The 27,473-nt window shown below is 50.9% G+C and overlaps 1 protein-coding gene across 1 annotated transcript in view; it reads left to right on the top strand.

Annotated features, from left to right (window-relative positions):
* CACNA1E (calcium voltage-gated channel subunit alpha1 E) overlaps positions 1-27,473 on the top strand; it is a gene marked incomplete at its 3' end in the record, with an annotated part of 90,070 nt that overhangs the window by 29,111 nt on the left and 33,486 nt on the right. The window contains exons 7-19 of the mRNA XM_080348579.1: positions 3,934-4,037; positions 15,854-15,969; positions 16,980-17,033; positions 17,358-17,447; positions 17,795-18,004; positions 19,831-19,943; positions 20,199-20,311; positions 20,422-20,553; positions 20,876-20,948; positions 21,358-21,475; positions 21,764-21,831; positions 23,484-23,581; positions 26,782-26,838. Of these exons, the coding sequence (XP_080204705.1) occupies positions 3,934-4,037; positions 15,854-15,969; positions 16,980-17,033; positions 17,358-17,447; positions 17,795-18,004; positions 19,831-19,943; positions 20,199-20,311; positions 20,422-20,553; positions 20,876-20,948; positions 21,358-21,475; positions 21,764-21,831; positions 23,484-23,581; positions 26,782-26,838 (1,346 nt within the window). The remainder of the gene's footprint in view (positions 1-3,933; positions 4,038-15,853; positions 15,970-16,979; positions 17,034-17,357; positions 17,448-17,794; positions 18,005-19,830; positions 19,944-20,198; positions 20,312-20,421; positions 20,554-20,875; positions 20,949-21,357; positions 21,476-21,763; positions 21,832-23,483; positions 23,582-26,781; positions 26,839-27,473) is intronic.

Genomic DNA, 27,473 nt, shown 5'->3' with positions numbered 1-27,473 from the left:
AGGTTGTGTCCACAGCTGAGATGTGAGCCTAGTTGTTCAGCTCCTGCTGGGGAATGGTTGAGGGTCTCTACTGATGCACTGGCGTGAGAAACAGCCTTGGGTGTGGAGTCCTGTGGTGAAGTTGTGTCTCCTTAGTCTTCATCAACAAGCTCATGTTGATTGTGTTGGTGTCTTGGGTATAGCTGGACGCAGCAACAAACAGTTCTTGGTCTGATGGTTGTGGGAGACCTTAGGTGGTGGTGGTTTAGGCTGGTGGGGTGCATAATGCAGAGGTTGTTGTCTTAAATGGAAGTGAAGATGCAGCAAAGATCAACCATTGGGCAGCTCCTCCATTTGGTGAGTGATGGGACCTGGTCTCCAGCACAGGGATCCAGGGACAGGAGCCAGGAATTTCTTCATTAAAGGAGTTACAGCATTTGTGTAGTTTTGGGATTAAATTCCCTCTGTCTACCCTGACCTTTGCATACGATGACCTCCTGGTACCTTCAGCAAAGGGGAGAAAAATGGTGGGAAGGCACAGTGGACCAAGGTAATGAACCACTGCCTATAGAGGGATGTTAAGAACAAACGATGCCCCAAAGGGATGACAGAAGGAGCTGCTCTGTCAAAACAACTACCTCCTGGCTCTGAAGAAGCTGGTAGGTGCTACAGGAGCTGCCAAAAGTCACGCTGACACAGACCTTGTGAAGGATGCTCAAAGGGACAGCGAGCAGTTCCCCACCTCTGCAGATGGACACAAGGCATGGCGAAGCGACGGCTGGGGAGATTTGGGCATCAATGGATATTTCACCCCGGCTTTTGGTCAATGCAAAGACACAGGCAACTAACCGGGCTGGAGAGTGGAAATGAGGACACGGCAGAAGTGGAAGCCAAGCACTGAGACCATTGCACCCATCAGCTGGGAGCTTGGGATGGCTTCCCCTCCCCATGCTCAGAGGGAGCTGGCACATGAAATGGCAGGTCTGGTAACAAGTATTTTTAACAGCTCCATCAAGTTGGGGGAGGCACCATCTGACTGGAGAATAGCGAATGCGCTGCCTATATTTAAAAGCGGGGGGAGGAGGGGAAAAAAAAGTAAGGCAGGCAGGAATAGGACTGTAAGCCTGACCTCAATCGCATGCCATTTCGGAACAGATTTGGAAGGAAAAAGAGGAAAATGAATCATGGGTTTGCCAAAGGTAGGTCATGCCAGGCTAGCCTGGCATCAGAGACCTGGAAATGTGTAGAGCTGCTCTTTGTAGTAAAGCTTTTGCTGTGGGAAAGTGTTAATGAAGCAGAGAAAAGGGGAGAAGGAGAAGGTCTTGCTGGTTGGGAAGAAGCATTGAGGAAGGTGAGGGGATGAGCGAGTGAGTGCAGGTTGACCACAGGCCAGTGGTGCCTTGGAGAGGCAGGATGGCAAAGTTTAAGTAGCATCATGCAAGAACAGAATGGGACCCATCAGGATCACTCACTCATGTCTCCTGCATCCAGAAAAGATGAACTGAGCCTAGACTGGAGCAGGGAAGGGTCTACAAGATCAAATAGAGAGGAGGAGCCAGTCATGCAAGAGAGAGCTGGAGGAACCTTGCTTTAGCTGGCAAAGCAGAGGCTGGGGATGGCTCTGATAGCTATCCATAAATATATTGGGATGGGAAATGGCATTTCAGCCAAAGGCCAATGCTGGTAAAAGAACAGAGGGATGTATAAAATGACCACAGATAAATCTAGGCTGAAAATTAGAGCAACCATTAGAGAATGTACTCCAGTAGGAGTAGTGGGTTTTTAAGGTGGAGTTGACAAAAGTCTGGGGGAGATTGCGCTGCGAGACCCTGGCAGTCTGTGTTCTCTCTCAGCAAATATGGCCAGGTGTGGCTGTTCCTTTGTTTTCCTGGGCAAATATTCTTCAGCTTCGGGAGTAGAGCAATGGAAGTACATCCACCCATGTGTGTATGCATGCATGTGCATGCACAAATGCTGTTCTGTGTATTGATGTCCTGCTGTGCTGGATGCTTTGTGGTCATGCTCACTGCCATGAGCTAGAGAAGCAGCAGACAATGCAGAGCCTGTGGAATGCATTTTATCTTGGGGCTGATAACCCCACGGGAATTGCCCTCTGCTCCATCATCTCATCCCCATTTCTCCATCCATCTCCTGCTGAGCATTGCTGGAGAGGAGAAGGCCGAAGGAGGGGTGATGATGGCCCAGCCCTGGGGCAAGATGTCATCTTCACCTGGAGGAAAGGTGTTCATCTGTTTTATATCCCCTGTGCCAAGGACCCTGGGGAAAGCTTGTGCTTTTTGGGCAGGAGACAGTTTCAAAGGTGAGCAGTTGTGGCATAGGTGGCAAGTACTCAGTGGCATCTTGGGCTGAAGCCCAACCAAGCTTGAGCTGAGGGGCGCACGATGCTGTGAAAACTAATATTGTGTCAAATGGCACTGCTAGAGCAGAGCGTGGTGCCCTGGGTGTCTCTGGAGGGTGGTGATGAGTGTTGCCTCTGTGGGATTCCCACCTCCCTGTGCTCGCTTTTCCCGTGGCCCTGAGGGAAGCGGCTGGTGGTGGACTGGGGCTCTTGAAAGATGCAGGACCTTGAGAAGACATATATGGTTTCCTCAGTGCTGAAGGAGGAGGGTGGTGAGTCTTTCCAGATGCTTTCCCCAACCTCAAAGCCCCTGTTGTTGCTGTGTGCCCTGTGCTCCTCAGCACTGGAGTCTGCCCATGGCATCCCCCTCCTGATGCTGTGCTCAGTGCCTGCAAGGGGATGTGCTGGTGTCACCTTTTCTCCCTTGGGGCTCTGTGTCAGGGTGGTGGGGGTACCCAGCTGAGGTCCCCACTGGTGCTGTGGTCACTGGAGGAAGACTCCAGCGTGGTGGCTTTCTCTCCTTCTCAGAGATGCGCTTCTCCCCTTGCAGAGCCTTGTCAGCTCCTGCACTGACCGACTGGGAGACGTGGTGCCAATGACTCAGACGAAGATGAGGGCTTAATTAGCATGGGGAGGGGGGTGGGGGGAAGAGAGAGGAAAAGAGAAAAAGAGTCTTTCATTGCAACAAGATTGATACCACCTCCCCCAGACAGTCACGTTCTGCCGCATCACCCTCCAGCCCGGCGTCATGTGTGCCGTGCCTGACACCGGAGGACAAATGGGGCCTGGGAAGCGGCTGCAAGGTACAGAGGGGCACTATTTTATTAAAAGCCTCAGTGAATAAATGTCTGGAGGTATTGAGCATGGCTTGCCAGCAGCCTTTCTAGCCCTGTGGTAAGAGATCCCCTCTGCTCCTTGGAATTAGGGTAACGCACCTGGGGTAGGAGGGTGTCTGCAAGGGATTAGCGATGATGCCGTCAGCAAAATGCCCATTTGAAGACATGGCGCTTGTCTGCACTAGCCTCTTTCCCCCTGTTCATGGAAGGATAAGCATTAGCTGCCCCTTTAGCTGCCAGCTTCGCTGGCCCTGAGGCACCTTCTAAATCCTTCTCTCAATCTTCACTATGCTTGACAGGCACCGCTGCTGTGGGGATGCTCTGCCCTGTCTCGGTGGGATGTGCAGGGCAGCACCGAATCAAGCTGCTGGGTGAGGCACGCTCAGGGTGGTCCCCATGCTCTCAGCACCCCAATTTTGGGCTGCAGGGCCCTTCATCTCTGGTGATGCCACTGTCTTGCAGCCCCTGTGTCCCTGCAGGGATGGTAGGACGAGGCAGAGGAGAACGGTCTTGCCCCATGAGGGCTGGAAACTGTAGCTGGGGCAGGATGCTGAGCAGCTGGGACCCCCCATCTGAGCATGCCTGCCTGTACAGGCAGCTGCCCGGTGCTCCTCGGGACTTGGTGAGCATGGCCACGTTGCACTGAGGAGCCTGGAATGGGAATCCCCACCACACCTGAGCTAATGCACCCTCCCTCTGCCCTGGGTGCTGGTGTTGAACATAACATCATGCTGGTTTTTATTTTCTTTTCCCCTCCAGACCAATGATGCCTTAGGAGCCACCTGGAACTGGCTGTACTTCATCCCCCTCATCATCATTGGATCCTTCTTTGTCCTCAACCTTGTCCTGGGAGTGCTGTCGGGGTAAGCGAGATACCATCTTTCTCTCCAGGCCATGCCCATCCCATCTGTTTGAGCCCTGAGGTTGGCTACTGGTACCACTGTGCCTCCCCAGACCCCACTAGCATGTTCCCCCTGTTCCCTATATGCCTGCTTGCCCAAGGGACCATTCTCCCTGGGGAGCAAAGGGGTGGTTTTGAAGATACTTTCTCATTGCTTCACCTTGCTGAAGAACTTGTGGTTTTGGTCACCTGTGAGAAATGGTCAGTGTCGATCTTCTGGCTGCTTGGGACCTGCTGGAGGGGAGAGACATGGGGGAGCCTTATGGGAATTTGAGGCTGGGATGTGTTTGTGGTGGGGTGCACATCTGCTGGCTGATGGAGTGTGGTGGGCATATGTTGGGACAGATTTGGGGCACCTCCATGCTGTGCAGGCCGTGGCCATGAGAACACACGCGGCACCAGGGGTGCTTGCGCCTGGGTAAGGGAGGGGGTGCCTGGGTAAGAACAATGCAGCTCTCCCTGTTGTGCACTTCCCAGGGGAAAGGAGGTTTTAATCCAAGCCATTAAGCTGGGTTTGGAGAGAAAAGGCTTCTCGTCTCCATGACAATGAACCGCAGTTGCATCAGCACATCCTCAACCTCTGGCAGGAGCTGGTGCATGGGGAGAGCTTGCCTTCTGCACTGGGAGGGGGATTCGGGCTCCTCTGCCCTTGGTGCTGATGGCAGTGGGGACCCTGTGCCCAAGAGCAGGTCATTTATTTTCCTAATTGCCCACTGTGACAAAATAAAAACCACCACAGCACTGGTTTGGCCAGCTGGAAAGTCCCTAGATGCAGGGATCAATGTGGAGACTGACCCTGGTTATGTCTGTCACTGTCCTAATTGTCCCTGAGAGTTCAGGTGTGGTGGTAGCAGTTTCAGGGGTGCTTCGGGGTCTGTTGGTGGGTTCAATTTCCCCAGCTCTCAGCCTGGGGTCTGAGTGAAGTCCAGGGGCTTTGGGGACAGGCTGCAGGAAAGGCTTCACACTACCTTGCAGGCTGGCAGCTCTTATGGAGGACGAAGAAGACCAAGCAGAGTTGGGTGGCATTTGTATTTCTTATGCCACATCCAGCTTGGGGATTTGCACAAAGTCCAGCAGGGTCCCAGTGTGAAGCAGGAGCTTTCCTGCAAAAACTCAGTGAAGGAAAGTTAGGAAGCTTGGGGCTAAACAGCTAGAAAAGCCCCTTATCGCAGTGTTAGATCATAGAATGGTTTGGATTGGAAGGTACCTTCAAAGCTCATTCAGTCCAACCCCTGCCATGAGCAGGGACATCTTCACCCAGATCAGGTTGCTCAGAGCCCCGTCCAGCCTGGCCTGGGATGTCTCCAGGGATGGGGCATCCACCACCTCTCAAAACACCGTGGTGTGTTGCACAGACGTTCAGGCTTTTGGTGTCAGTGGGATGCTTTTAGGCTAGCATAGCTCCTGCAAGCCAGGCACTGGCAGGGGGACCACAAGGTGGCTGGTGGGATGCCCAGCTCATGCTCTGGTCCATGCTGGGTGTGTCTGCCTGTGCCGGGACTGCACGAGGCAGCTGTTCCAATGCCCAATGAATTAGATGCAGTTGTCTAGGCCTCTTCCCAGGCGCCGGCTGGCATTTCGCCTGTTTGTTTATCGCTAATAGGGTTTGTATTGGGGAAGGATGCAAGCGGGTGGGTGGCCTAATTGGCAATGGAGATGCTCTCGTGGCGTTGCCAGATACCTAGGGAAAAGTGCGACTGCTCAGCTCCCCGGAGGGCTGAGCGAGGTGAGTGGAGGTGGTGAGCTGGGCTCTGTCACCCCATGGCAAGGCCACCCCATGTGCCCTTGTAGCCGGCCATGGCCACAGACATTCCCTGCGGCTGGGTGGATGCTGTACATTAGCAGTGGTGAAGCATCTTCTTACCAAAGCTGCTGCCGGAGCCACCGAGGGGAGCGACACGAGATAGGAGAAGGTACTTCTGCAGGCAAACAATGTGCGTCCTTGAGGGCTTCGTTCCTCGCTTTGCTTACTTGATTTTTATTGTTCTTAACACTTCTTGCAATTCTCTTGTGCTGGAAGAGAGCGCTTGGCTTTTTCCATCCTCTGCCTCCCAGCGGGATGCTCAGCCAGGGTCAGGCTGGATCCTCCTGCACATCCTGGAGCCGGGAGGAAAAGGTCACTTGAGGGATGAGCTTCCATAGAAACACCTCCACATGAAGGAAACCTTTCTCCGGCATTACTGCACGGATTTGGGGCATGCAGGCAGCTGAAATCACAGTCACTGTTAACTCAGGGTGCAGCAGTCAGCACTGAGCCCTGGCAGCCCACTTGCAGAAACCTGGACACACGTTCTTGCAAACCGCACCATCTGCACCGGTGAATAACGAGGTCCACGTGGGATTTTCAGCCTTCTCGAAGTTCACGTTCATGAGCTGCTGCAGAGCTGCCGCTCTTGCCCTTGCTTTGTCTTGGCAGCGGTTTTCTTTGGGGAAAAAAAAATTAAACACCCAAGGCAGGTCCTGAATGTGAAGAGGCTGCAGGAGGACATTTGTATTATGTTTAACTTGCCACCATCAGAAGTTTGCCGGAGCCCAGATTTAGCAAATCTTCTGGTTGAGATGCGCATCTCTCCCAACAGTCAGTTCCCCAACTGTTAAGCTGAGGCATGACCTCCGTGATGTAAACAGCCTGGATCCATCTGCTCCTAAGCACAAAGTATGTGGGAGAGGAAAAAAAATGATTTCCATCATACTGAGGCTCCTCAATTTTTCTCTCTAAATACTAATATGCGCTGGAATTGCTTGCAACACTATTAAGAGGAGATGGCATTGCTCCAGGCAGGGGCTTGGAGAACCGGTTCTTCTGGGGCTTTGACATTTATTACCGTGTCTATTAACTTTCCCCCTCTATGGGTGCAATTACAGATCAATTAATTCTAACTGAGAGCAGGAAGGGGGAAAAAAAAAATTGGCCCTGTTCCTCTTTGAGAGCAGGTATCAAGCCCAAGGAGATGTGACTGCTCAGCTTTTAAAGCTACACAAGCTACCAAAATAATCCTGGCAGAAGAGAGTCAGTGGGAGCGAGCGAGGATGAAGCGTCAGCTGAAATGCCCCATTTTCTGCCACGTGGCAGCCAGTGGATTTGGGAGCTCTGCTGTGAGGTGGGTGGGAAGGGTGGACAGGACCTGCTCCTGCCCCATGGCTGATGGTCTGTTGCGGGCAATGCCCTGCGATCGCTCGGCTCCAAAGTGCAGAAGTTGCACGTGCCCCATGCTGGAGATTTGCAAAGTTCTGCTCTCCCTTCTTTGTGAAATGTGGTGGTTTCTTTCTTTTTTTTTTTTCCTCAGCTGTTTCTCATATAAAGAAAATTTGGATCTGTGTGTTCAGGCTGATCTCCAGAGCAGCAGAGACCCGGTGAGAGCCTTGCTGCCCGGTCCCCGCCACCTGTGGCGTGCCTGGCGCCACAGCAGCAGTATTGCCATCCCAGTAACCAGCACAGCACACCACTGGTCCTGTTCAAGCCACTGCAGAGGTTCCCTCTGCTTTGCCCCTCTTGCAAGAAGATGTCTTATGTCTAGTTTGTTGCTGGGAGCAAGCAGATGAAAGAGTGAAGATAAAAAATAAGCCACACTTGGAGGTGTAACGTTGAGGACTCACGTGGAGTTTCTCATACCAGACAGGCTGTGTTTTGACTTTTTTCCACCTCCCTTTCCCCAGCCCCTGCAGAGAAAATCTGGTTTGCAATCGCCCCCCTCCATTCATTGCAGCGTCTGTCCTCCTCTTGAGGGCTGGTAGACTCCTTTTCCCTATCCAGGCTTGTACTTCCAGCCCCTTTGCAGGGTGACAAAGCTGCTATAATCACCGATATTCATGGTCCTCAGCAATTACTGAGTGGTTGCAGAGTGGCTGGGAATGCTACCTGACCTGGGAAAGCTGGGTCCTCAGGTCTGCCAAGGAGGCCTCTGGAAGCTGATGGCAGAGCAAAGAGTTGAGCATGATGGCAAGAAAAATGAAATCCATCTGCCTTGTACCAAACAAGAGAGTAATTTAAATCCTCCTAATTGCTTCTACTCATCCTGGTGATGTTAAGTCTTTTCTCCATTTAAGTCTTTTCTGCCCCCCACCCCCAGCTCTTGCAGTAAGCCTTTGAAAGAAACGACTAATGTTATAATTAAAGGATCAATTTGGCAAGATTTCTTTGTCTTAAGATCTTCTTTCTTTCAGGTTGGGTTAGTTCTGTGTTCCCAGTCTCCGGAGAGTTTCTTCAGCTCCTTTAGGAGCCTTCTGTACCATCTCTGAAATCTTTTCACTTCACTTAATGTGAATTTTTTTCCCCATCCAATTTTGAGGCATAACAAATGATGAATAAAATTAAGTTTTATAGCAATTAATAATAAGGACGTTGAAGGAACAAGTTTACACTTTCAATGGAAGCAAGAGGGTTTTTTTGCAGGCTCTACACAAAACTTAGGCCTCATGCATTTGGCCTGGAGCAGGTGATGTGAAGCCAAAAACACAGGGAAGAGGATTAATATCTTGGAGTCTGGCGGTTTGTGGAGAGGAAGGTGGGAAGACACATCACCACAGTGCAGGGAGGCTTGTGGGGGGATCATGAGGGACAGCAAGATGCCAACAAACATGCCCAAGAAATATTACATGCTAAGCAGGAAAGCTTGGAAACATCTTTTTTCTTTTTCTTTAATGGTTGTAGCATCTCAGGGAGTGGCTGGGATGAGATGTAAGGTGTCTGAGCTGTTGTGTGTTTGGGATTCACTATCTGGAACTGCTTTTGAAGGGAGGTGTAACAGGGACCATCACCATCATGGAATGCACCTTGGTCAGGCCACATTTGGTGAGAAACAGCCCCACTTGTCACTTTATTCTGGGAAAGCTCTTGTATCATCAATGTATTTGAACGTGAGTGAAGCAAAAGGAGCCTTTGAGATCTTCATCTCTATTCAGCAGCCAGGTGGGCATCCATATTCAATGAGTGGCTCTGCTGTGCTCTGCTGTACCACCTTTCCGCCGAGGTCCTCCAAGCCCTTTGCAAACAAGCTGCCTGACAAGAGACGTGCGTGTCTGCTGTGCCGTGTCCCCCGGGGGTACAGGGAGTGACGACTCTTCTTAACAGCCTGTCCCTGACAGGATGAAAAAAAAAAAGGATCCACAACAAAGAGATGATTTGGTGACTTTCCCCTTTGATTTCTCTTTGCCAGCCTGTCTCAACTGCTTCAAATCTGCTCTTCTTTGTGCCTCCTTGCAAATCTGCTCTGTGGACTGCCTGATGTCTGCAGGCTGGGGGTGAAAAGGCTTGGTTGTGATCCTCTTGACAAAGCACTCAGCGGATAGCTCTTGCTCACATATTGCTTTTGGATTTGTTTGTTCCAGATTGTTGTAATTTCTGTCATCCTGGCTAATGACAGCAGTTGTGTGGCTGGGGCTGCAGCTCTGTGACTTGGCTTTGGAGGTGTCCAGATCCTCCATGGCCAACTCCATACTTGCAAGGGGGTGCTGGGCACCCGTGTTGGGTGAAGTAGAGAGGATGCCCTGAGTGAATCATGTAGCATTACCAGTTCCCTGTACATCGTAGGTGGCTGTTTGTTTGTTTTGCAGTGCTTGAGTGACATATCTAGCAGTTGCATTGTGGGTTTCACACTTGATGATTGGTTCTGAATTCATTGTGTTTGTGTGGTGAAGGCGTCGATTAGAGTGCTTTGCAGTTCATGGGAAGTTAATGCGATGAAACATTGAAAATTGGTGATTTTTTTTTTTTCCCCATGTTGTAACTCACCTGCAGCACTGGCAGTGCATCTTTTATCTGCAGATTGCTGGCACTTGCAAAGGGGCGACTGTGAAACCATTCTCTACTCACAGAGGATAAAAACTGGAGCATAGAAGGGAAGGGGAGGAGTGGCGTTTTCCCAGCACTGCAGGAGCCAGTGGGAGTGATTGCGAACAAAGCCCGGGGCTCTTGAAGCAGCGAAGCTGCGCTGCTCATACCAGCCCTGACTGATAAGAGCGAAATAAAATCCAGAGCTTCTATCTCTGCTTCTTGCTGCTAAGGCTACCAGACCCTCTGGAACTTCTCTGTAGCTTTTTTTTCAGCGTGGGCTGGCCATGCTATTGCTGCCTTTGGTGCACGGTTGCAAACAACCGGCTTATCTGAGCAATGGGGCCAGAGATGCAAACTCCAGCGTTGTTACCCTTAGAAAAATGTTGAAACTGAGAATTTACAACTGGAATGGCAGTAGCTCCCTTCTCCTGGTGGTATTTGTCCTCTTTGTCACTTATTTTTCTCTACTTCAAAACAACAAGCTCTCCAAACTGTTGACTGCTCTGAGCGCAATCCAAGTGTCATGGAAAACTTGTCTTTTCTTTTTAAAAGGTCACTGCAGGGTTGAGCTACACACAAAGCAAGCATCCATCTGTGCTTTTCTCACTTGGTCATAGAGTACTTCCTCTTGGAGACCACGCATGAAGGGTGTGGAGAGGGGCTGATCCCACCCTGAGATGCAGAGGCTGGACCAGACACCTGTGTCTCTGCTGGGATCCATTGGTGAGGGACAGGCTTTGCAGCAACATGCGGCTGATGCCCAGCCATGATTGAACCTGCGCTTGGGTGAATGAGATCCTCTTGACTGGAGATAACTATAGACGAGAAATAGGGATTCCTGGAGAGAAGAGAGGATGTATATAAAGACCTTGCCAGTCAATGGGCTGTGTTCCCCATCAGCAGATGCAAAGTCCGAGTTCTCTTGTGCTTCTCACTGCTTTGAGTCATTTCAGTGTCTCCAATTATTTGAATTCTTGAACTTCATCTTCAAAGCTGCCTAAAGCCTGGACCAGAGAGATCCCATAACACAGCTGGCCAATGTTGACCCTGTCCCTGCTGCTTTGGGCCCTACATGGAGCCACAATGGCCCACATCTCTTTGAGGGATCGGCTTATAAAAGGTGCTCTTTAGTGCTGGAACACTTGACTTTGCTTCTGGTGGCTCCTCGTCTGGAGCCTCTCTGGCCTCTCCCCACTCGTGGAGACAGTTTCCCATTTGGGCTGCCTTCTCCCTGTGCCTTCATGTTCTCATCACCTTTCCCTGCTGCCTCTATTTTTGTTCACCTCTTAGCGTGGGGTGTCAGTGCAAACGAGCATGATGAGATCTTTCTGAATTGTTCATGCTGCTTGATATCAGTCCTCTCTAATACAAGCCCCTTTCGGACCCGGTAGAAGTGACAAACATCAGCAAGTACCTATAATAAAATCTGATTTAAATCACAAGCTTTCTCCAAGTTAGAAGGTAACAATCAGCATCTAGCCCTTTTTAAATGGGACAGTGATGTAATGGGTAATCTCAGGGCTGGTATCTCCCAGCTCCTTCCCATTTTACCATTTGATGTCACCAACAGCTTGTCAGCTCTTCATTCCCCAACTCGTGTGTCTGCCGGCACTCTATAAATGTGCCTCTCTTTAGCTTCGTCAGCTGTATGCTCCGGTTCTTGCTGCAGCTTTCTCACAACGCGGCAAACACATAACTGTTGCCAAAGTATAGAGAGATGATCAAAAGCTAACGGTCACCACCGAAAGGGAATACAAGAAATAGGATGTTTCGCGTTTCCTTTTTAAAAATCTTTTCTTTTCACCAGTGAGTGCGTCATGGGAAGACTTTCTTGAGACAGTCCAGTTTTGTTAAGGAATCTTAGAATGGTTTGGGTTGCAAGAGACCTTCAAAGCTTATCCAGTACAACCCCCTGCCACAAGCAGGGACGTTGTCAACCAGATCAGGTTGCTCACAGCCCTGTCCAGCCTGGTCTTGAATATTCCTTAACTAATTCTGACAGTTTGAACTTAAATCAAGCAATTGCCTTTGCCCAAAAAACTTGTTGCCTCCCTCAAAGCAGACCTATGAAGCACATCTTCCCTCTGCAGAGGTTTTTGTACACGTTGGACACCTTTGCTGTCAGTTCAGTGCACTAATCCCAGTTCTGCTGTGCCTGCTTGCCACTGGCTGTTGAAGATGAAGCACCAGGTTACAGACTGCACAGTGAGTTCCGCACACACTTACTTTAGTTCCTTTACACCTCTTGGGTAAATACCATCTGAGCCCGCCCTGGTTTGCAGCTGTCTGATCTGTGTTTTCCAAACTGTCTGTTGGCAGTTCTGTCCCATAACCTTCTCTGACACCCTCCTGGAGTTGAAGGTGTTTTTTCCTCAAATTGTGGTGCTTAAACCTGAAGCAGAGCCATGTGCTAAGACCTCACAGGTGTTGAGGAGAGCAGCAGTATTACCTGATGTCTTGCAGATGGTGTTCCTTGTTATACATCCCATTATATATGGGTTGTTTTTTCACAGTGGCACGGTGCTGCTGCCTCATTCTCAGCATGTGATCTGCTTTTTCTCCTCTTTCCACTCCATCCTTTTCTGCTGCCTCGTGTTGTTTTAAGACCCATTTGGTAACTGGTTTGTTAGAGGTGTCTTCAATGGTGGCAAAAGGCAACGAATTAATGGGTTTGAAAATGTTTGGCTTGTTGTTTCAAAGCATGGAAGCCACAATATTGATGTGACCAGTGCTGTGTTCCTGCTCTGGTCGCAAGCTCCAAATAAGAAAAAAGTAGGTTGCAGGTTGTGTGGGTTTTTTTTCCTTAACTGTTTTTTCATTGTTGGTTGTCTTGTGATTTGATTTTTTTCAATCTGTTTTTGTTCTGTTTTTTAAAAATGGGGCCCATTTTCAGTCTGGATGCTTCCACATGAGTTCTTCTCCCATTAAAACCAGACCTGGGCTCTCCAGTTGAGCGGAGCACAGCGGTATAGTAAAAGCATCGCTGCCCGGGTGCGAGTGAGGGTATGGAGGCCCAGGGAGGAAGGTGACCAGGCACAGTGGTGTCTTCAAGGTCTCCTACCTGGAGCAGAGATGCTCTCGGGCCACATGAGGGGAATACCTGGGCTGTAGAGGACAATTATGAGGCAGAGGAGGAGCTTCAGCCACCCCAGCAGGCTGGGCAAGGCAAAATTGGGCCATTCCTGGAGATGTAACCCAAACACGTTGGGGAGCAGAGCCCTTCGATTGGCGCCCAGCTCTCTGGGCGATGAGATGCTGCCCTGCCTGTGACTTGGAGTCTTCCCAGGCAGCTGTCAGTCACTGCGGCTGGCCTTGTTCTTGCACACATACAGTATTATCTCTACCCGCTGCTGCAAATTGGCTCTGAGCAATCCTTGATCTGTCAGCATCGCCTACCCACTCTCAGATGTCACCAGCCCCCGCTGCTGCCCTGCTCGGTAACGTGTCTTTCTGAAATGTAATAATTCATTAAGTTGAGCTTAACTTTTTTTTTTCCTCTCCCCTCTCTGCCACCCTTTCTTCCTTCTAATGGACAGAAGCAATTAAGGTCCATTAGGGATCAAGCATGTGGGAAGAGTCTCCCTCAGAGACACTGTGGCGGCTGCATGGACCTTGTCCCTGGCACCAGCTTCTTGCAGATTAGTGCTCCGTGAGCAAATGGTTGGGTAGGAGCAAATGGTGCTCAGTGAGAGGGGCACTGGAAAAGATGCTTCCATTCCTTCCTCTGGTAAAAGGTGATTTGAAGCTCAACTAGTCCTTCTGGTTGGCTTTCATCATGGACACATGGTGATGGCTTCTCTTGCCATGCAGCAAAAGGAGATACCAGCCTCAGCAGAGGAGGAGCTGGAAGATGGAGGGATGAGCAAGCAGGAGGTGGCAGAGAGGGGCCAGATTCCCAGCTGGTGTAAAGCAGGGGAAGCTTTGCAGGTGTTTCTGGACACAGAATATATCTGTAGGGTCCAGCTGGCAAAAGTTCAGCCGAGGTGCTGGCTGGCAGGGAGTTATGGCCCATGGGGCAGATGTTCAGCACATGGGAAGACCAGCGGACCAAGCCAGAGGGAGAGAAGCAAACAGCATCTTCTTGTTTCTTGACATCTCAAATTTGCTAACAAACAAAGACTCGTGAGGGGTAATGACATAGCCAGAATCATCCTGCCTTTCCTCCAGTGAGGGGCAAGGAGAGTTTTTGCATGACATGCCCCAAACTGAGAGTGCATTTTGCCCTTGGCTGTGGGAGGTCCTTCCTTCTCCCCCACTTCCCTCCCTGTCTCCTCCCACCCTCCTTCCCTCCACTTAGGCTGCTTTTCTCTTCCTTGCCTTTTGTTCTCTCCCCCTTCCCAGCCCTAGGAGGAAAGTCTCATTTCAGTCTGAAAGCCAGCGATGGAGGGGGAGAGTCATTTGATGCTTAATGCCAGAGCGGCAGGAAACTTCACCTTCCTGGGGTCGAATTAAAAAACGCTTGAATTGTCTGGGGATCTTAAACAAGAGATGCAAGGAACATTCATGGCTTTTCACACAAACACACACACACATATGCGAAAGCCCACACAGCATTAAGGGTGTAATAGCTCAGCTGGGGTAATGCACTTGAACTCTCTCTGCAGCAGACAGACCAATTCTTTCGGTTCTTTTGAATTTTTTTTTATTTTATGTTTTTTTGAGGGTGGAGATTGCTGCTAGTCTCTGAGGAGAAAGACGTTTGTCTTGCAGAGAGAATGATGCCATTTGTTCTTTGCAATCATGCTTCCCTCGGAGCAGCCTGGGACTGGGAGGTGGCTGAGGGCAGGGGCTGGGTTCCTCTGTGCAGATAGGGCTCAGGGGTGGGACAGCCAACAGATTGCACCTCCCTGGTGGTATTGCAAGGAAGGAAAGGTGTGCTAGGGGGATATCTGGTGTGAGGGATGCTCCCTGTGTGCAACTGTGATCATCAGTAGAGGTATAATGTGTGGGCTGAGATGTCCCAGGTATGTGGTGCGTGCGAGCGTGAGGTATGGGTCCTCCTAGAAGGTCCGGCCATGTCATTTCACATATAACCCCTGGTGTGGGTGGGAGGTTACCACCTCAGGGATTGCCACCCCTGTGCTTCCTGCCAAATATTTCAGTTTCTCTGTGTGCAATGGCCTTTGCATACATTCTTAGGGCTGTGAGTGCTTTTTCATAGAGTGGTTGAAAACATCAGAAGGGCAGCCTGCACAGGCCTTCTGCATGTGACTACGAGCCTGTGAAATCCAGAATTGCAGACCATGCTTAACAGTGCAGTCTTGTGTTTTAACTGCATGTGAGAAGGTGTATCTAGCCTTTGCTGCATATGGGTGTCTTTGCACAGCTCTGGGCTGGGCTATAGGTGAAATCATATATCTTATGTACCCCAGAGTGTGTTTATGATTGCATTGAGGAGTGCACATGAGCATGTGAATGCTACCACATCCATGCACCATGAGCAGCAGGCATGGTGTTCACTCTGGCCAGCATTGCTCAGCATTTGATGTGCCCTTGGCTGCCCAGAGCCCATGTGGCACTGCCTGCCCTCCTGCCTGATGCTGTGCCGAGCTGTTGTCCTTCTCTGGACTGGTCACAGTGCCTGGACAGTTCATGTGAGACACTGAAGTCCAGAGAAGTGCAACAGGGTTGTCCAAGGAGAGACTGGAAAGAGAAAGGATTCAGAGGAAGAGGTGGTGAAGGTGGGGTACAGGACTTGCCCTCCTCCATCCCTTTGCTGCTTCCTCACAGTGCCCAGTTTTTATTCCTCAAAGGGGCACAGAGGAGCTGAGCTGGTTGTGGAGTCAGGTGGCACTGGGAGCATCCTCCATGTGCACCTGCACTTCTGCCTCTTGTCCTCTGATTGTGCACCCATCCCCTGGCCATGCATCTCCCCAACATACTCCAGCAGCCCTTCACTTGTGCTCACCCTCGGTCCCTGCCTCCCCTCCCAGCCCTGTGGTGCCCCCTGTGCATCCCTTTGCCCCTGGCCACACTCTCACTGTCCCCGCTCTGTCCTTCCCCAGGGAGTTTGCCAAAGAGCGGGAGCGAGTGGAGAACCGCCGAGCCTTCATGAAGCTGCGGCGCCAACAGCAGATTGAGCGGGAGCTCAATGGCTACCGGGCCTGGATAGACAAAGCAGGTAAGGGCTGGTGGGACGGGAGGTGGTGGGGACCACAGATCATGCAGAGTGGTGGGGATGGGAAAGGATCCCTGGGCATCATCCAGTGCAATCCCAGAGTTGTCCAGGTGCTCACATGGCAGTGTCGGGTAGAAGGGTGAGCTTGGCCCCAGGTACTCCAGCAGCTCTCTGGCCAGGCTGAGAGCAAGAACGTTGCCAACAGCTGATGAAACCTCATGTTCTGTGGCATGAAATGGTCACATCTTGAACATGAGGCATATTATGTCTCCAGGGATGTCTGTGAGCATCACTGCTGGAAGCTTTGCACTGCTATAGTTTCCTTTCTCTTCAGTCTCCTGCAGTGATGGACAGGGGAAAAGCAGTAGAAAGCAGTCATAGAACAGTGGTTTTCCAGCTCAACCCGCTCCTGAAGCAGCCTGGAGGGGATGCACTCACTGGTTCCCAGCTCAGGGCTCCCACCTGGACCTGGGCAAGGGCTGGGGATGATGGAGGTTTCTGGGCTTCCTGCTGATACTCAGTGAGGCATGACAGCCCATGGGTGCTGGTCCCCAAACTGCTATAGCCCTTGTCCTTGCTTGCCCCTTGTGGGGATCAGTTCAGTGCACTCAGCTCTGGAAAGGGAAGGTTTACACTTTCATCTGGCATTCAGACTTGAAAAAGGATGGTAACTTGAAAAAAAGCCTGAGCCCCAGACCTCAGCTTTGGTCCTAGGTTGGGGTGTTGAGCCCAAGACCTGTCTACAATGTTCAGCTTCTTTAGTGGAGTTATTTACAGGGTAGGAAAAAGGATTGATGACAAGCAATTTTTCTTTTTCGTGCAATGTGTGGTAGCTGCCACTTGCCACTCTTATAAATTTGTCTTTGGACACTTAAGCAATACTTGACAAGAGTTTGCAACATAGAGCAACCACCTCCAGTCTGGGCAAAGTGCTTGGGTACAAGGCAGTGAGGTCTGATGTGCTCAGCCAAGGGTGTCTTGTCTCCTGATGCTGAACTCTGTGTTTTGCGTAGAGGAAGTCATGCTGGCTGAAGAGAACAAAAATTCTGGGACCTCAGCCTTAGAAGGTAAGACAAGCAAAGCCCTGCCTAAACACCTGCCTGCCCTCCCTTCTGCCTGCCTGCAGCTGGAGGTGGAAACCCTCTAGCTGTGATGAGAGGAAGGAGATTCGGGAGTGCCCCAGTGGGGTCTTTGGAGTGTGGGGAGGTGGATTGACAGCATAACCCCTAAGAGACCATGAAGGCCAGGAGAGTCTGGTCCTGCACAAGAGACAGCTTTGGACTAAGGTCGCCTGGGTGACTCTAGCCAAGTACTGATCACCAGGTCATGGTCCAATGAGGTGGCTACTGGCACAGTTGGGCCACCAACACCTCTTCCTCTTCCCTTCCCAGTGCTCAGGCGAGCCACCATCAAAAGGAACCGGACGGATGCCATGAACCGCGACTCAAGTGACGAGCACTGCGTTGATATCGCCTCCGTGGGCGAGCGGAGGCTGGCACAGAGAAGACCCCTTCATCCAACCTTAGGTTAGTGCAGTTTGGAGCTTTCCTCCCTGAAACCTCTGCCAGCTTATTGAGGTGTGAGGGTTGCACCTATCACATGGAGATTGGCACAGCTCGGCTATCTCTGCTAGTTTGGCAGCAAAGGGGGCAAATCACCTGCTGCTACCTGTACCATATAAAAACTGTGTGGTTAAGTCATCTCCCACAAGATCAGTGTTTGTGAGCTGCATGTCCTGTCTCATGTTGTGGAGAATGCTGGAGCACCCAAGGCCTTCTCTCATGATGGCTGGAACACCCAACTCCTTCTTCCCCCTCTTTTCCCATAGGTAATCCCATGAGTCACTCTGGCCTCAAAGGTGCCAGAGTGGACGGTGCCTCCTACTTACGACACAAGGAGCGACTCCTGCGCATCTCTGTCCGCCACATGGTGAAATCCCAGGTCTTCTACTGGATTGTCTTGAGCTTGGTGGCTCTCAACACTGCCTGTGTGGCCATCGTCCATCACAACCAGCCAGCCTGGCTCACACATTTCCTCTGTGAGTTTCTGGACTTTGTGTAGGTGTGAGAGCACTGCGTGGGCAGGCAAAGCCTCCTGCAACCTTCTTGTCTTCAGCAGCTGGAGGTTGCAGCACACCCTTGCTCCTTGCCCCTGGGCAAGTGGGGATGAATTCCACCAGAGTCATGCTGGTATGGAGTTGGATGGGGAATAGTGTGGACTATGTTCACTATTGATAACTTGTCTGCTCTGATGAGACCCCACCTGGAGTATCGTGTCCAGCTCTGGAGCCTTCAGTACAGGATAGACATGAACCTGCTGGAGATGGTACAGAGGAGGCTACAGAAATTATCTGAGACTGGAACAGCTCTACTGTGAGGACAGGCTGAGAGAGTTGAGGTTGTTCAGCCTGCAGAAGAGAATGCTCTGGGGAGACTTTATTGTAGCCTTTCTGTGCTTAAAAGGGGCCAATGAGAAGGAAGGGGACAGACTTTTTAGCATGGCCTGTTGTGGTAGGACAAGGGGTGATGGTTTTTAAACTAAAGGAGGGGAGATTCAAGCCAGATATGAGAGAGAGATTTTTTTTTTTTACATGAGAGTGGTGAAACACTGGCCCAGGTTGCCCAGGGAGGTGGTGGATGAACCATCCCCGGAGACATCCCAGGCCGGGCTGGACCACACTCTGACCAACCTGAGCTGGTGAAGAGTTTGGGCTGGATGAGCTTTGAAGGTCCCTTCCCACCTAAACTATTCTGTGATTCTCTTCTATGATTGATAACAAAGGACCATGTACAGCCATTTAATTCAGCCCTGTGGCCACGGATGGCTGCCTCAGGTCTATGAGCAAAAGTGAAGGAGTTTTATGGGCCTCATGCCCTTCAGATCCAGTGTGTTTGCAAGAGAGAAAAATAGACTGCAGGTCTCAGTTGGGTTTATCTTGAAATTGTGAACAGTAGTGATTGAAAGCTTGCTGGAGATCTATCTTTGAATGCCCACAAGCAATTGTTGGAAAGGCGTGAGTTTGCAGGGATGGAGCTGGTCATGGGAGAACTTCCTGGTTAAAGTTTTGGTGCAGAGCATGGTGTGGTGGTCCCAAGCTTAAAACGAGCTACTGGAGCACGCCCCAGCCCTTGTGGTCAGGTCTCAGAGGCAGTACATGCATATCTATTCTAGCTTGGTGCTAACAGCGTAGTCGACCCCATGGCAGCCGTGTGTTCCTCCTGAGCTGTTGGAGTAGGGACAGTGCTGCTTTCACAGCTGTGTTTTTCTTACCTTGAAAATGTCTCCATCAAGCAGCAGGCCTGCCCAAATTTGTATTTTAATGCTCAGACTTGCCGGGATCCCAACACACCATGGTGTGGTACAGCAGCTGGTCATGGTGAGAAGCATCTTTTGGAAAAGGTGCCTGCTAATGTTCATGAAATAGCTGGAGAAGCTTTTCACTGGCTCTTGGCTGTTCTGCTCAGTTACCCTGGCCAAATTCCAACCATGCAATGATTTAAATCCAGGTTGCTAATATTCCCTTACAGTGTTGTGTGGTTAATGTCTTTGCAGATGCCCCAGTCACCATTGTGTAATAGTAAAGAGCTGCTCTGCTCCATGTTGGCCATCTCTTGTCTTCTCAAAACCCTGGGAGGCTGGTGCACCTACCCTGAATGATTAACTTGTGCCCTTGGTGCTCTGTTATATATAATTTAGGTCCTTGCAGACAAGCGTCACCCCATACTCTGGCCTGAGACAGCTGGGGGAACCAGTGTGGTCCTTGACTTGTCCCATCTCTGCGATGTGCTACGCGTGTGGATTCATGCAGGATGCTCCTCATGGTTTGGTGTCCCAAGGGTAGTGTGTCTGGGTTTTCTCTTTCAGACTATGCAGAGTTCCTGTTTCTTGGGCTCTTCCTCCTGGAGATGTCCTTAAAGATGTATGGAATGGGGCCACGCCTTTACTTCCATTCTTCCTTCAACTGCTTTGACTGTGGGGTAAGTGGCCCCAGAGATGCTGCAGGTGTGCGTGGAGAAGTTTGGCAGGTGTCTGCAGCATGAGGAACCAAGGGTGAGAAGAATGGGATGGTCCTTGCAGTGGGCAAGGGAACCCTTTCTGCTGGGACCTCCTGCCTGTGCCAGACTGAGACTCCTGGCCTTGGGCGGGCTGGTGGGTGCCTCCTCATCTTCAGGCACATGAAAGTTTCCTTGCAACAACCCATGCTTTGCCTCATGGCTGTGTCTGCTTCTCAGGTCACAGTGGGAAGCATCTTCGAAGTGGTTTGGGCTATCTTCAGGCCAGGAACCTCTTTTGGGATCAGTGTCCTACGAGCCCTTCGTCTACTACGAATATTTAAAATAACCAAGTATGTACCAACCACCCATTATTGTCACCCTACATCTCAGACTGGCTGCAGCCCAGATCCTGTTGCTCCAGCATCTCTGCAAGGGTTCCAGCACTGGTTCTGTTTTCCAGGTACTGGGCATCCCTGAGGAATTTGGTGGTCTCACTGATGAGCTCTATGAAGTCTATTATCAGCCTGCTCTTCCTCCTCTTCCTATTCATTGTAGTCTTTGCCTTGCTGGGAATGCAGCTGTTTGGAGGCAGGTAGGTTGTTTTAAGTCTATGGAAAAGGAATTTCTTGGCATTAAAACCCTCTTAGGTGTCTTGAAGACTGTAGCCTTGCCTGTCAGGGTGCTGTTAAAAGGGTGCTTTCCCTTACGAAAGACCCTGCTTGGGCAGGTATCTCTGGGCTGTGTGGGTCATTTTGGCCAGGAGACCTTTTTGGTTCTGGCACCAAAAGCTCAGGAGTCCTTCCTTGGAGTGGGGAAAGGCCCTTCTAAGCACAAGAGAGCTGATAGCACAGTAATCAGGGGTTTGATGACCTTGGTACTCCAGCCCATTTGTGTCCTTCTGGTTCCATTTCCAGGTTTAACTTCATCGATGGGACACCGTCAGCCAACTTCGACACTTTCCCTGCAGCCATCATGACAGTGTTTCAGGTAGGAGCTGGGCTGCAAGGGGACACAACCAAAGGGACTTGGGACTCTTTGCTCACTGCCCACTGCCTGGAAAGGGGTCTTTAAAGAAAACAGGTTCCCCTCCATCAGATGTCAGGATATAAATGACTTCCTCTCTCTCCTGCTGTGTAACAAAGCAGATAGCGAGAGATGGAAACTCTTCCACCTCTGTTGTGCAAGGCGGAAGAGTTTCAAAACTCTTCTGAGGAGAACTAAATCCTCAGCAGTGCTCAACATCATCTCCCTCAAGTGCTGCAGCTGCAGAGCTGGGTCATTTACTGCACAGGGTTTCTGTTCTTGGCTCCTGTGTGTTGTTGGGGCAGATCCGAGGGGGCTGTCCAGGGGATGAGAAGGTGCAGGTGACAGAGCTGCTGGCTTGCTTTTCCTGCAGATCCTGACGGGTGAGGACTGGAACGAGGTGATGTACAATGGCATCCGCTCCCAGGGAGGTGTTCGCTCGGGCATGTGGTCCTCCATCTATTTCATCATCCTCACCTTGTTTGGAAACTGTATCCACCTGACTGATGTGCTTTTAAGTGGAGACAACCACATCTCATCTGCATCTCTGATGGCACCCTCCTCCCCACTGCTCCTTCCTCCCATCAGGGTTATCCCAAATGCAGGGAAGGAGCTACCTGGAGGTGCATTGAGGGCTGTATACATGGGATGGGTGAGGAGTTTGCCCCTTTGGCTGCTCCTCACTGAGCTGATGAGGAGCCATCACGGCCACCCTCCCTCGGTGGCTACAGACACCCATGTCCTTAACATGTGCCTTGTGCATCCTTAGCCGCTCACAGATACTCTGCTGAATGTGTTCTTGGCCATTGCAGTGGACAACCTGGCCAACGCTCAGGAGCTCACCAAGGTACATTCCTGTTGCTTCTTTTTCTTCTCTTGCTGGTATGAAGAGAGGGAAGGAGGGAGTCAGCAGAAAAGGCACCAGGGCACTGCCTGTGGCTGTCCTCACTCCAGAGCCAGGGCCACCATGTCCTTTAGCTCAGCCTGCTTTGGAAAGAGATCAGGTCAAATTGGAAGGGGGGAGCTCTTCCCTCAGGAGGGTACATGGGGTGCTCCCCTGAAACACAAATCCATATCACTGGACAAAGCCAGTTAGGCTTTGATTTAGGACAGTGCTTAAAACTGCTGGTCTCATGTCTATCCAGGAACACCCACACTTCCCATCAAGTGTGGCTTAACTGTTCTCCATTTAAGCTCTCCAGTTTTGTTTTCCTTCAGTCAGATCAAGACAACCCTCATCTATCTGATGGGGTCTCATATGGGGATGGTTATTTGCCCAAGTGCTCTGGAGATGAGGAGTGGGAAGCACTTTCCACTGGTGTCCATATTTATTCCTCATCTGCCCGCAGAGCAGTGGATGTGATTTAGGATGCAATTTAGGATGGTGCTTGAGAAGGTTATTTGGCTTAGCTTATTTTAAGACCATGTTGGGAAATATTCAGGGAATGCTAAAATATTGGAGCACCATCTGGATAACGGTCCATAACCGAGAGCTGCGAGGGTCGTTGTTGCTCCTTGGAGGGGATCAGCTATCCCATGGTGCCAGGTTTTTTTTGGAGCCCTTGCCTATTACTCAGGTCTTTGGGGTTTACTGAGAGGCTTCCATGCTGGTGTAAATCTGACCCCTTAGCAGCAATCGCAATGGGGCACAGTGCTGGTTTGCCTGAGGGGTACATCTGGGAGTCTCTGTCCCCCTGCGGTGGCAGCAGGTGGCACTTCCAGGGGCTGCTGACTGCTGCTGGGGTGAGAGGGGTGGCAGAGCCCCACGCCGTACCCGCAGCATCAATTAAGGGAGTGCTGAGTTTCTGAAAAGGCTCAATACGCACTAATGACTCCTAATGACATTTCTTGCACCAAAGACACAACCGTACTCATTAAAGCCATACGATCTCTGCTGGGGTGGTTTATGGATGCCTTGCCTCCCACTCCATCGGGGGGATGCCTGTCTCACCCTTGTGGCTGTGAAGAAGGGAGGGCTGAGCTGGTTTGTGCCGTCTGGGGCTGTTCTAGCCTGCACAGCCCAGCTCGTGCCTGGAGTGGGCTGGGTTCACTTATTTAAGTAGTGCTGACGCCTTCAGTGAGATCTGGCAAAGCGAGGAAGTTGTGTCCCCATAGCACAAGGAATATAAAGTCTGTCTCTGGAAATGCAGGTCTCGTTTTCTCCTGCATGCATTATCACCTAAGGTACCTCCCTGCATCCCTTCCTGCCTTTCAGGCTAGACATAAGGAAGAAATTTTTGACACTTGAGGGTGGTGAGAGCCTGGTTCAGGTTGCCCAGAGAGGTGGTGGATGAACCATCCCTGGAGACATCCCAGGCCAGGCTGGATGGGGCTCTGAGCAACCAGAGCTGGTAAAGATGTCCCTGCTCATGGCAGGGGTGGCACTGGATGAGCTTTGAAGGTCCCTTTGAACCCAAACCATTCTGTGATTCTATGGTGGCTGCACCTTCCCTTGAAACCCCAATGTTCCACTAAGCAACTCCCCTCTTTCCTCCACAGGATGAGCAGGAGGAAGAGGAGGCCTTTAACCAGAAGCATGCCCTTCAGAAAGCCAAAGAAGTCAGCCCTATGTCTGCGCCAAACATGCCTGCTATCGAGTGAGTGACTCCCCCAACAACAGTGTCCCCAAAGCTCCATGGGGCTTCTCAGCAGGGTGGTTATGGAGCTGCTGCAAGAAAAAGGGGTCCCCACATAGGGTGGTGCTCTCTCTGGGTGTCTTCTGAGGATGGATGGAGATCCAGCAGTGTGCTCCCCATGTTCACCAATGCCTTGGAGAGGGGTTGGAGTGGGGACCATTTCACATGGACTTGCCCGCCCCTGCCCCAAGTGGCAGCCTCAAGGCTTAGGTATGGCAGAAATCTACTAAAAGAGGCTTTCTGCCCCAAACATACAGCTCAAACACTCAGGGCTGCTGCTAGGGGTGGGGAAGGAAGCTGGGGAGGAGGAAGGTATCTCAGATTTTTCTTGAGGAGGGGGGATATTTGTTCCCTGGGAGTGTTTCTTTGTGGCAGACCTGCAGGGAGAAGTGACACTTCTGCTCCTAAATCTCCCCCGGGCTCCTTCCCTGGTAGCGAATCCAGTTATGGGAGCTGGAGCAGGTTTGCGAAACCTCATTTGATTATAAATAAATTTGATTTGGGCAAGAAAAAAAGGCCCCAAACCACATAAACCCCCGGTATGGTGTTAAGGAGCCTTGTCTCTGCATTTCAGCAGAAGAAAATTCTGTTTTTTCCTTTCTAGGTGTCTTTTTTTTCCCCTTTATCTTGCAGTGTCATATGGTCTAAATCACATAAAACTTTCAAAGTCAACATTGGAACGAGGCGTTTTGATTTGTTTCCCAAAACAGTACATTTCAGTATGGCTGAAAGGATTTTTTTTTTCTTCCTTTTCTTTTTTTTTTAATAGAATCCCTTCCCAGGGAATTTTAAGTTTCATTATGCTTTGAAACCCAGCCAAGCTTATACACGGCAGAATCTCTTGCGGGTTTGCCGAGAGAAACCGCTGTCTTCAGGCAAGCTGTCATCTGGGGGGGTCAGAGGCAGCGGTGGGATGTGATGGTCCCCCTGCCTGCATGTCATTTTAGGGCTAAACCCTATGGTTTTAGGGGCAGCAGGAGCTGGGGGTATTTGTAAGCCCTGCCTGGTCCCCCAGCAGCTGCAGATATCGCCCTGGTTTTGGGGGTAACAGGAGGTTCAGAATAAATTTGTGGCTGGCCAGGTACTGGGGTGTTGATGAGAGAGATGTAGAGTCTGTGTGGTGTGACAAGCTCTGGCTGCTGGTTGGGAATGTGTTGGATAAAAACAAGGAATAAAATGGATATAGGCTGGAGGATGGAGAGATAGGAGAGAGGAAAAGGGAGAGATGGATGATATTAGGGCATTAAAGGATTTGCCCACACTGCACATCTCTGCTAGTGTTTTCAGACATAACTGGTTGGGAGAGCAGATCTCTTTAACCTTTTGTTGTTCTAGTGACATTTAAATGAGAGGTATTGATATTTGCAGGTCTTTTTTTCCAGCTCTTCCCTCTCATCAGGATGGGCAGTGTCAGGGGCAGGAGGGGAGTGCAAGAAGGGGCCACCACCTGCAGCATCAGGTCTGATGTGCCTTTGGTCAGAGCAAGGGACAAGCCAGAGCAGAGCTGTTCCCAAAGGGCTGTTGGAAACTCAGGATGTTGAAGCCGAGTCGGTGTCTGCGTTTGGGTGTGCGCAGAACACAGATGGCTTCATTTCTACGTGGGTACCCAGCACTGGCAGGTTGGGCACAGGCATTCCTGCCTGCGGAGAGGTCCGGTGGCACTCGGGGACGAGTACTCCCACGTGGCCAGGCTGGCGTGGGCAGCTGCGGTGCCGATCGGTGTATATTGTATTTGTACACGGGCCCCCGTCGGTGCAGATGGCTCGGGGCTATGTGACGAGTGGGTGGCCAGATGGACGCATGCGGATGCTGTCATGTGTTTTCGGTGCCGAACGTGGTGCGTGGATGCGGTTTGAAGGCTCGGCCACTTGCTGCGGGGATGGCGGTGGGTGCCTGTGTCTCTCTCTGCCTGGAGCATGGTGGCACCGGGCTGTTCCCATGGCTGTAAGGACACAATTACCAGCGTGTCTCACCCCAGGGGCTGATGGTCTCGTTGCACTCACAGGATGGTGGGGAGATGCTCCCTGTGTGAGCTCTGTGTGCGCACAGGCACTCGGCCACATATGATTGGAGTATATTTGCTTGCACATCCTGCAGCCACACACAAAAATAGCATTTGCAAAAGCAAAACCCGTAAGTCACTGTGTGCACATTTGCATGTGCTTGTGACTGTTTGCTTGTAGCTGTGCATATCTGATGTATTATATATATATAAAAAAGAAATAATATCAGCGAAAGATTTCTGAACTGGGTTTTGCTAGTAGCAGGCAAACGAGTTCTGGTATCCAAAGACATCATATTACTCTACACAGAAACGCTTCACTGCACTATTATAGAAGTGCAGTACAAAGAAACAAAACTGAAGTGCAGAAAAGGCTGATGGATTGTTTCTGCCAATTTTATTATCATAAATCCAGACTAAGTCTATTAGCCCTCCTCTGAGTTGCAACCAGTTGCTATTGCCATTCTAATAAAACTTGTCAGGACAGTTGAATACCTGGATTGCTAATCTCAATAATTAATTATTTCTGTGACATAGATACTTCCATTTATGACACTGAAGGTTTTATGTCTGATTTGATGTTACACAAGGAATAATCCTTTTGCTCCATCTGAAGATCACTTCATGCTTTGTTCCAGTCTACTCTGTAAAGGAAAGCAGCTCAGGGCTGGCCCGATGCATCGCTTCCATTGCAAAATTGCCATGTGTTGCTCAGGAGAAGTGAATCTGAAAGAGTTTGAAAGAGCTGTTAAATATCTAAGGATGTACCAGGACTTCTGAGAGGCTGCAGCTTGCACTGCTTTCCCCATGCTGGTGCAGGGAAGGTTCCTTGGTCCATACGAAATGGATCTGCATCCCCAGCACGAGCATTGCTGCGTGCGTCTCCCTGCATAGCAGTCACAAGTGCCACGGTGGGGTATGGGAACCGGGGTGCGGCGTGTGAGTGTGAGCCCAGGCAGTACTGCAGGCAGCTCATTGCCAGTGTGCAAGTGCATATGAGCAGGGGGGTCCCTGCTAGTTGCTGCGCTCCGGGGTCCCAGCACCCAGTGGCCAACAGGCAGGAGATGCTACCCAGGATGGGTGACACCTCTCGGCATTGCCCACATGATTCAAAGGAGGGGTGAAAGAAGGATTGAACCCCTTTGTTTTTCCTCCCCAGAAGAGACAGGCGGAGGAGACACCACATGTCGATGTGGGAGCCACGCAGCAGCCACCTGTATGTGGGCCCGTGGGGGGGGTTGCGTGTCGTCTGTGGCTCCTGTGCTGTCTGTGCGTCTATGGGTCCAGGGCACACGCTGCTCCCCTCTGGCCCCCTCGGTTTGGGGGTTGAGTGTGTGTCTGTATTCACTGTGCCCCTTTGCGCCCCCGTTTGTGTGCGTGCGCTCGTGGTTTTGTGTGTGCTATGGTGTTGGTGCCTGTGCAGTCGTGTGTGCTGCGGCAATGAGCAGCATACATACGTGTGTGTACCCGTGGGGCATCCATGTGTTGGGAAAGGGCACGTCTGTCTTCACCAGGGTGTTTGTGTGTGTTTTTATAGTGCTGTGAAGGATTCATGGCATAGCCCAGCATTCCCTCGGAGCACACCTGCAGGAACACAGAGCCCCCGTACAGCTCCTTTTCCCACCAAAACCATTGTTCCCCAAGCCCTGTGCAGGCTGCCCATCTGGGATGTGCTGAGTGAGGGGCTGTCCCCTCTGAGAGACTGTACCAGGTGTGTGTAGCTGAGCCAGGGATGGATGGCACCTCCTGCATCCAGTGACATTCTCCATTGCAAATGTCTTGGTGGACCACCTCCCATTGAGGAAGGCGGGTCTTGTACCTGGCTTTCCTCTCTTGTACCATCTCTTCCCC

The sequence above is a fragment of the Nesoenas mayeri genome (assembly GCF_963082525.1).
Source record: "Nesoenas mayeri genome assembly, chromosome: 8".
In the NCBI taxonomy this organism is placed as follows: Eukaryota; Metazoa; Chordata; class Aves; order Columbiformes; family Columbidae; genus Nesoenas; species Nesoenas mayeri.
This window is presented reverse-complemented; position numbering and strand designations above follow the sequence as displayed.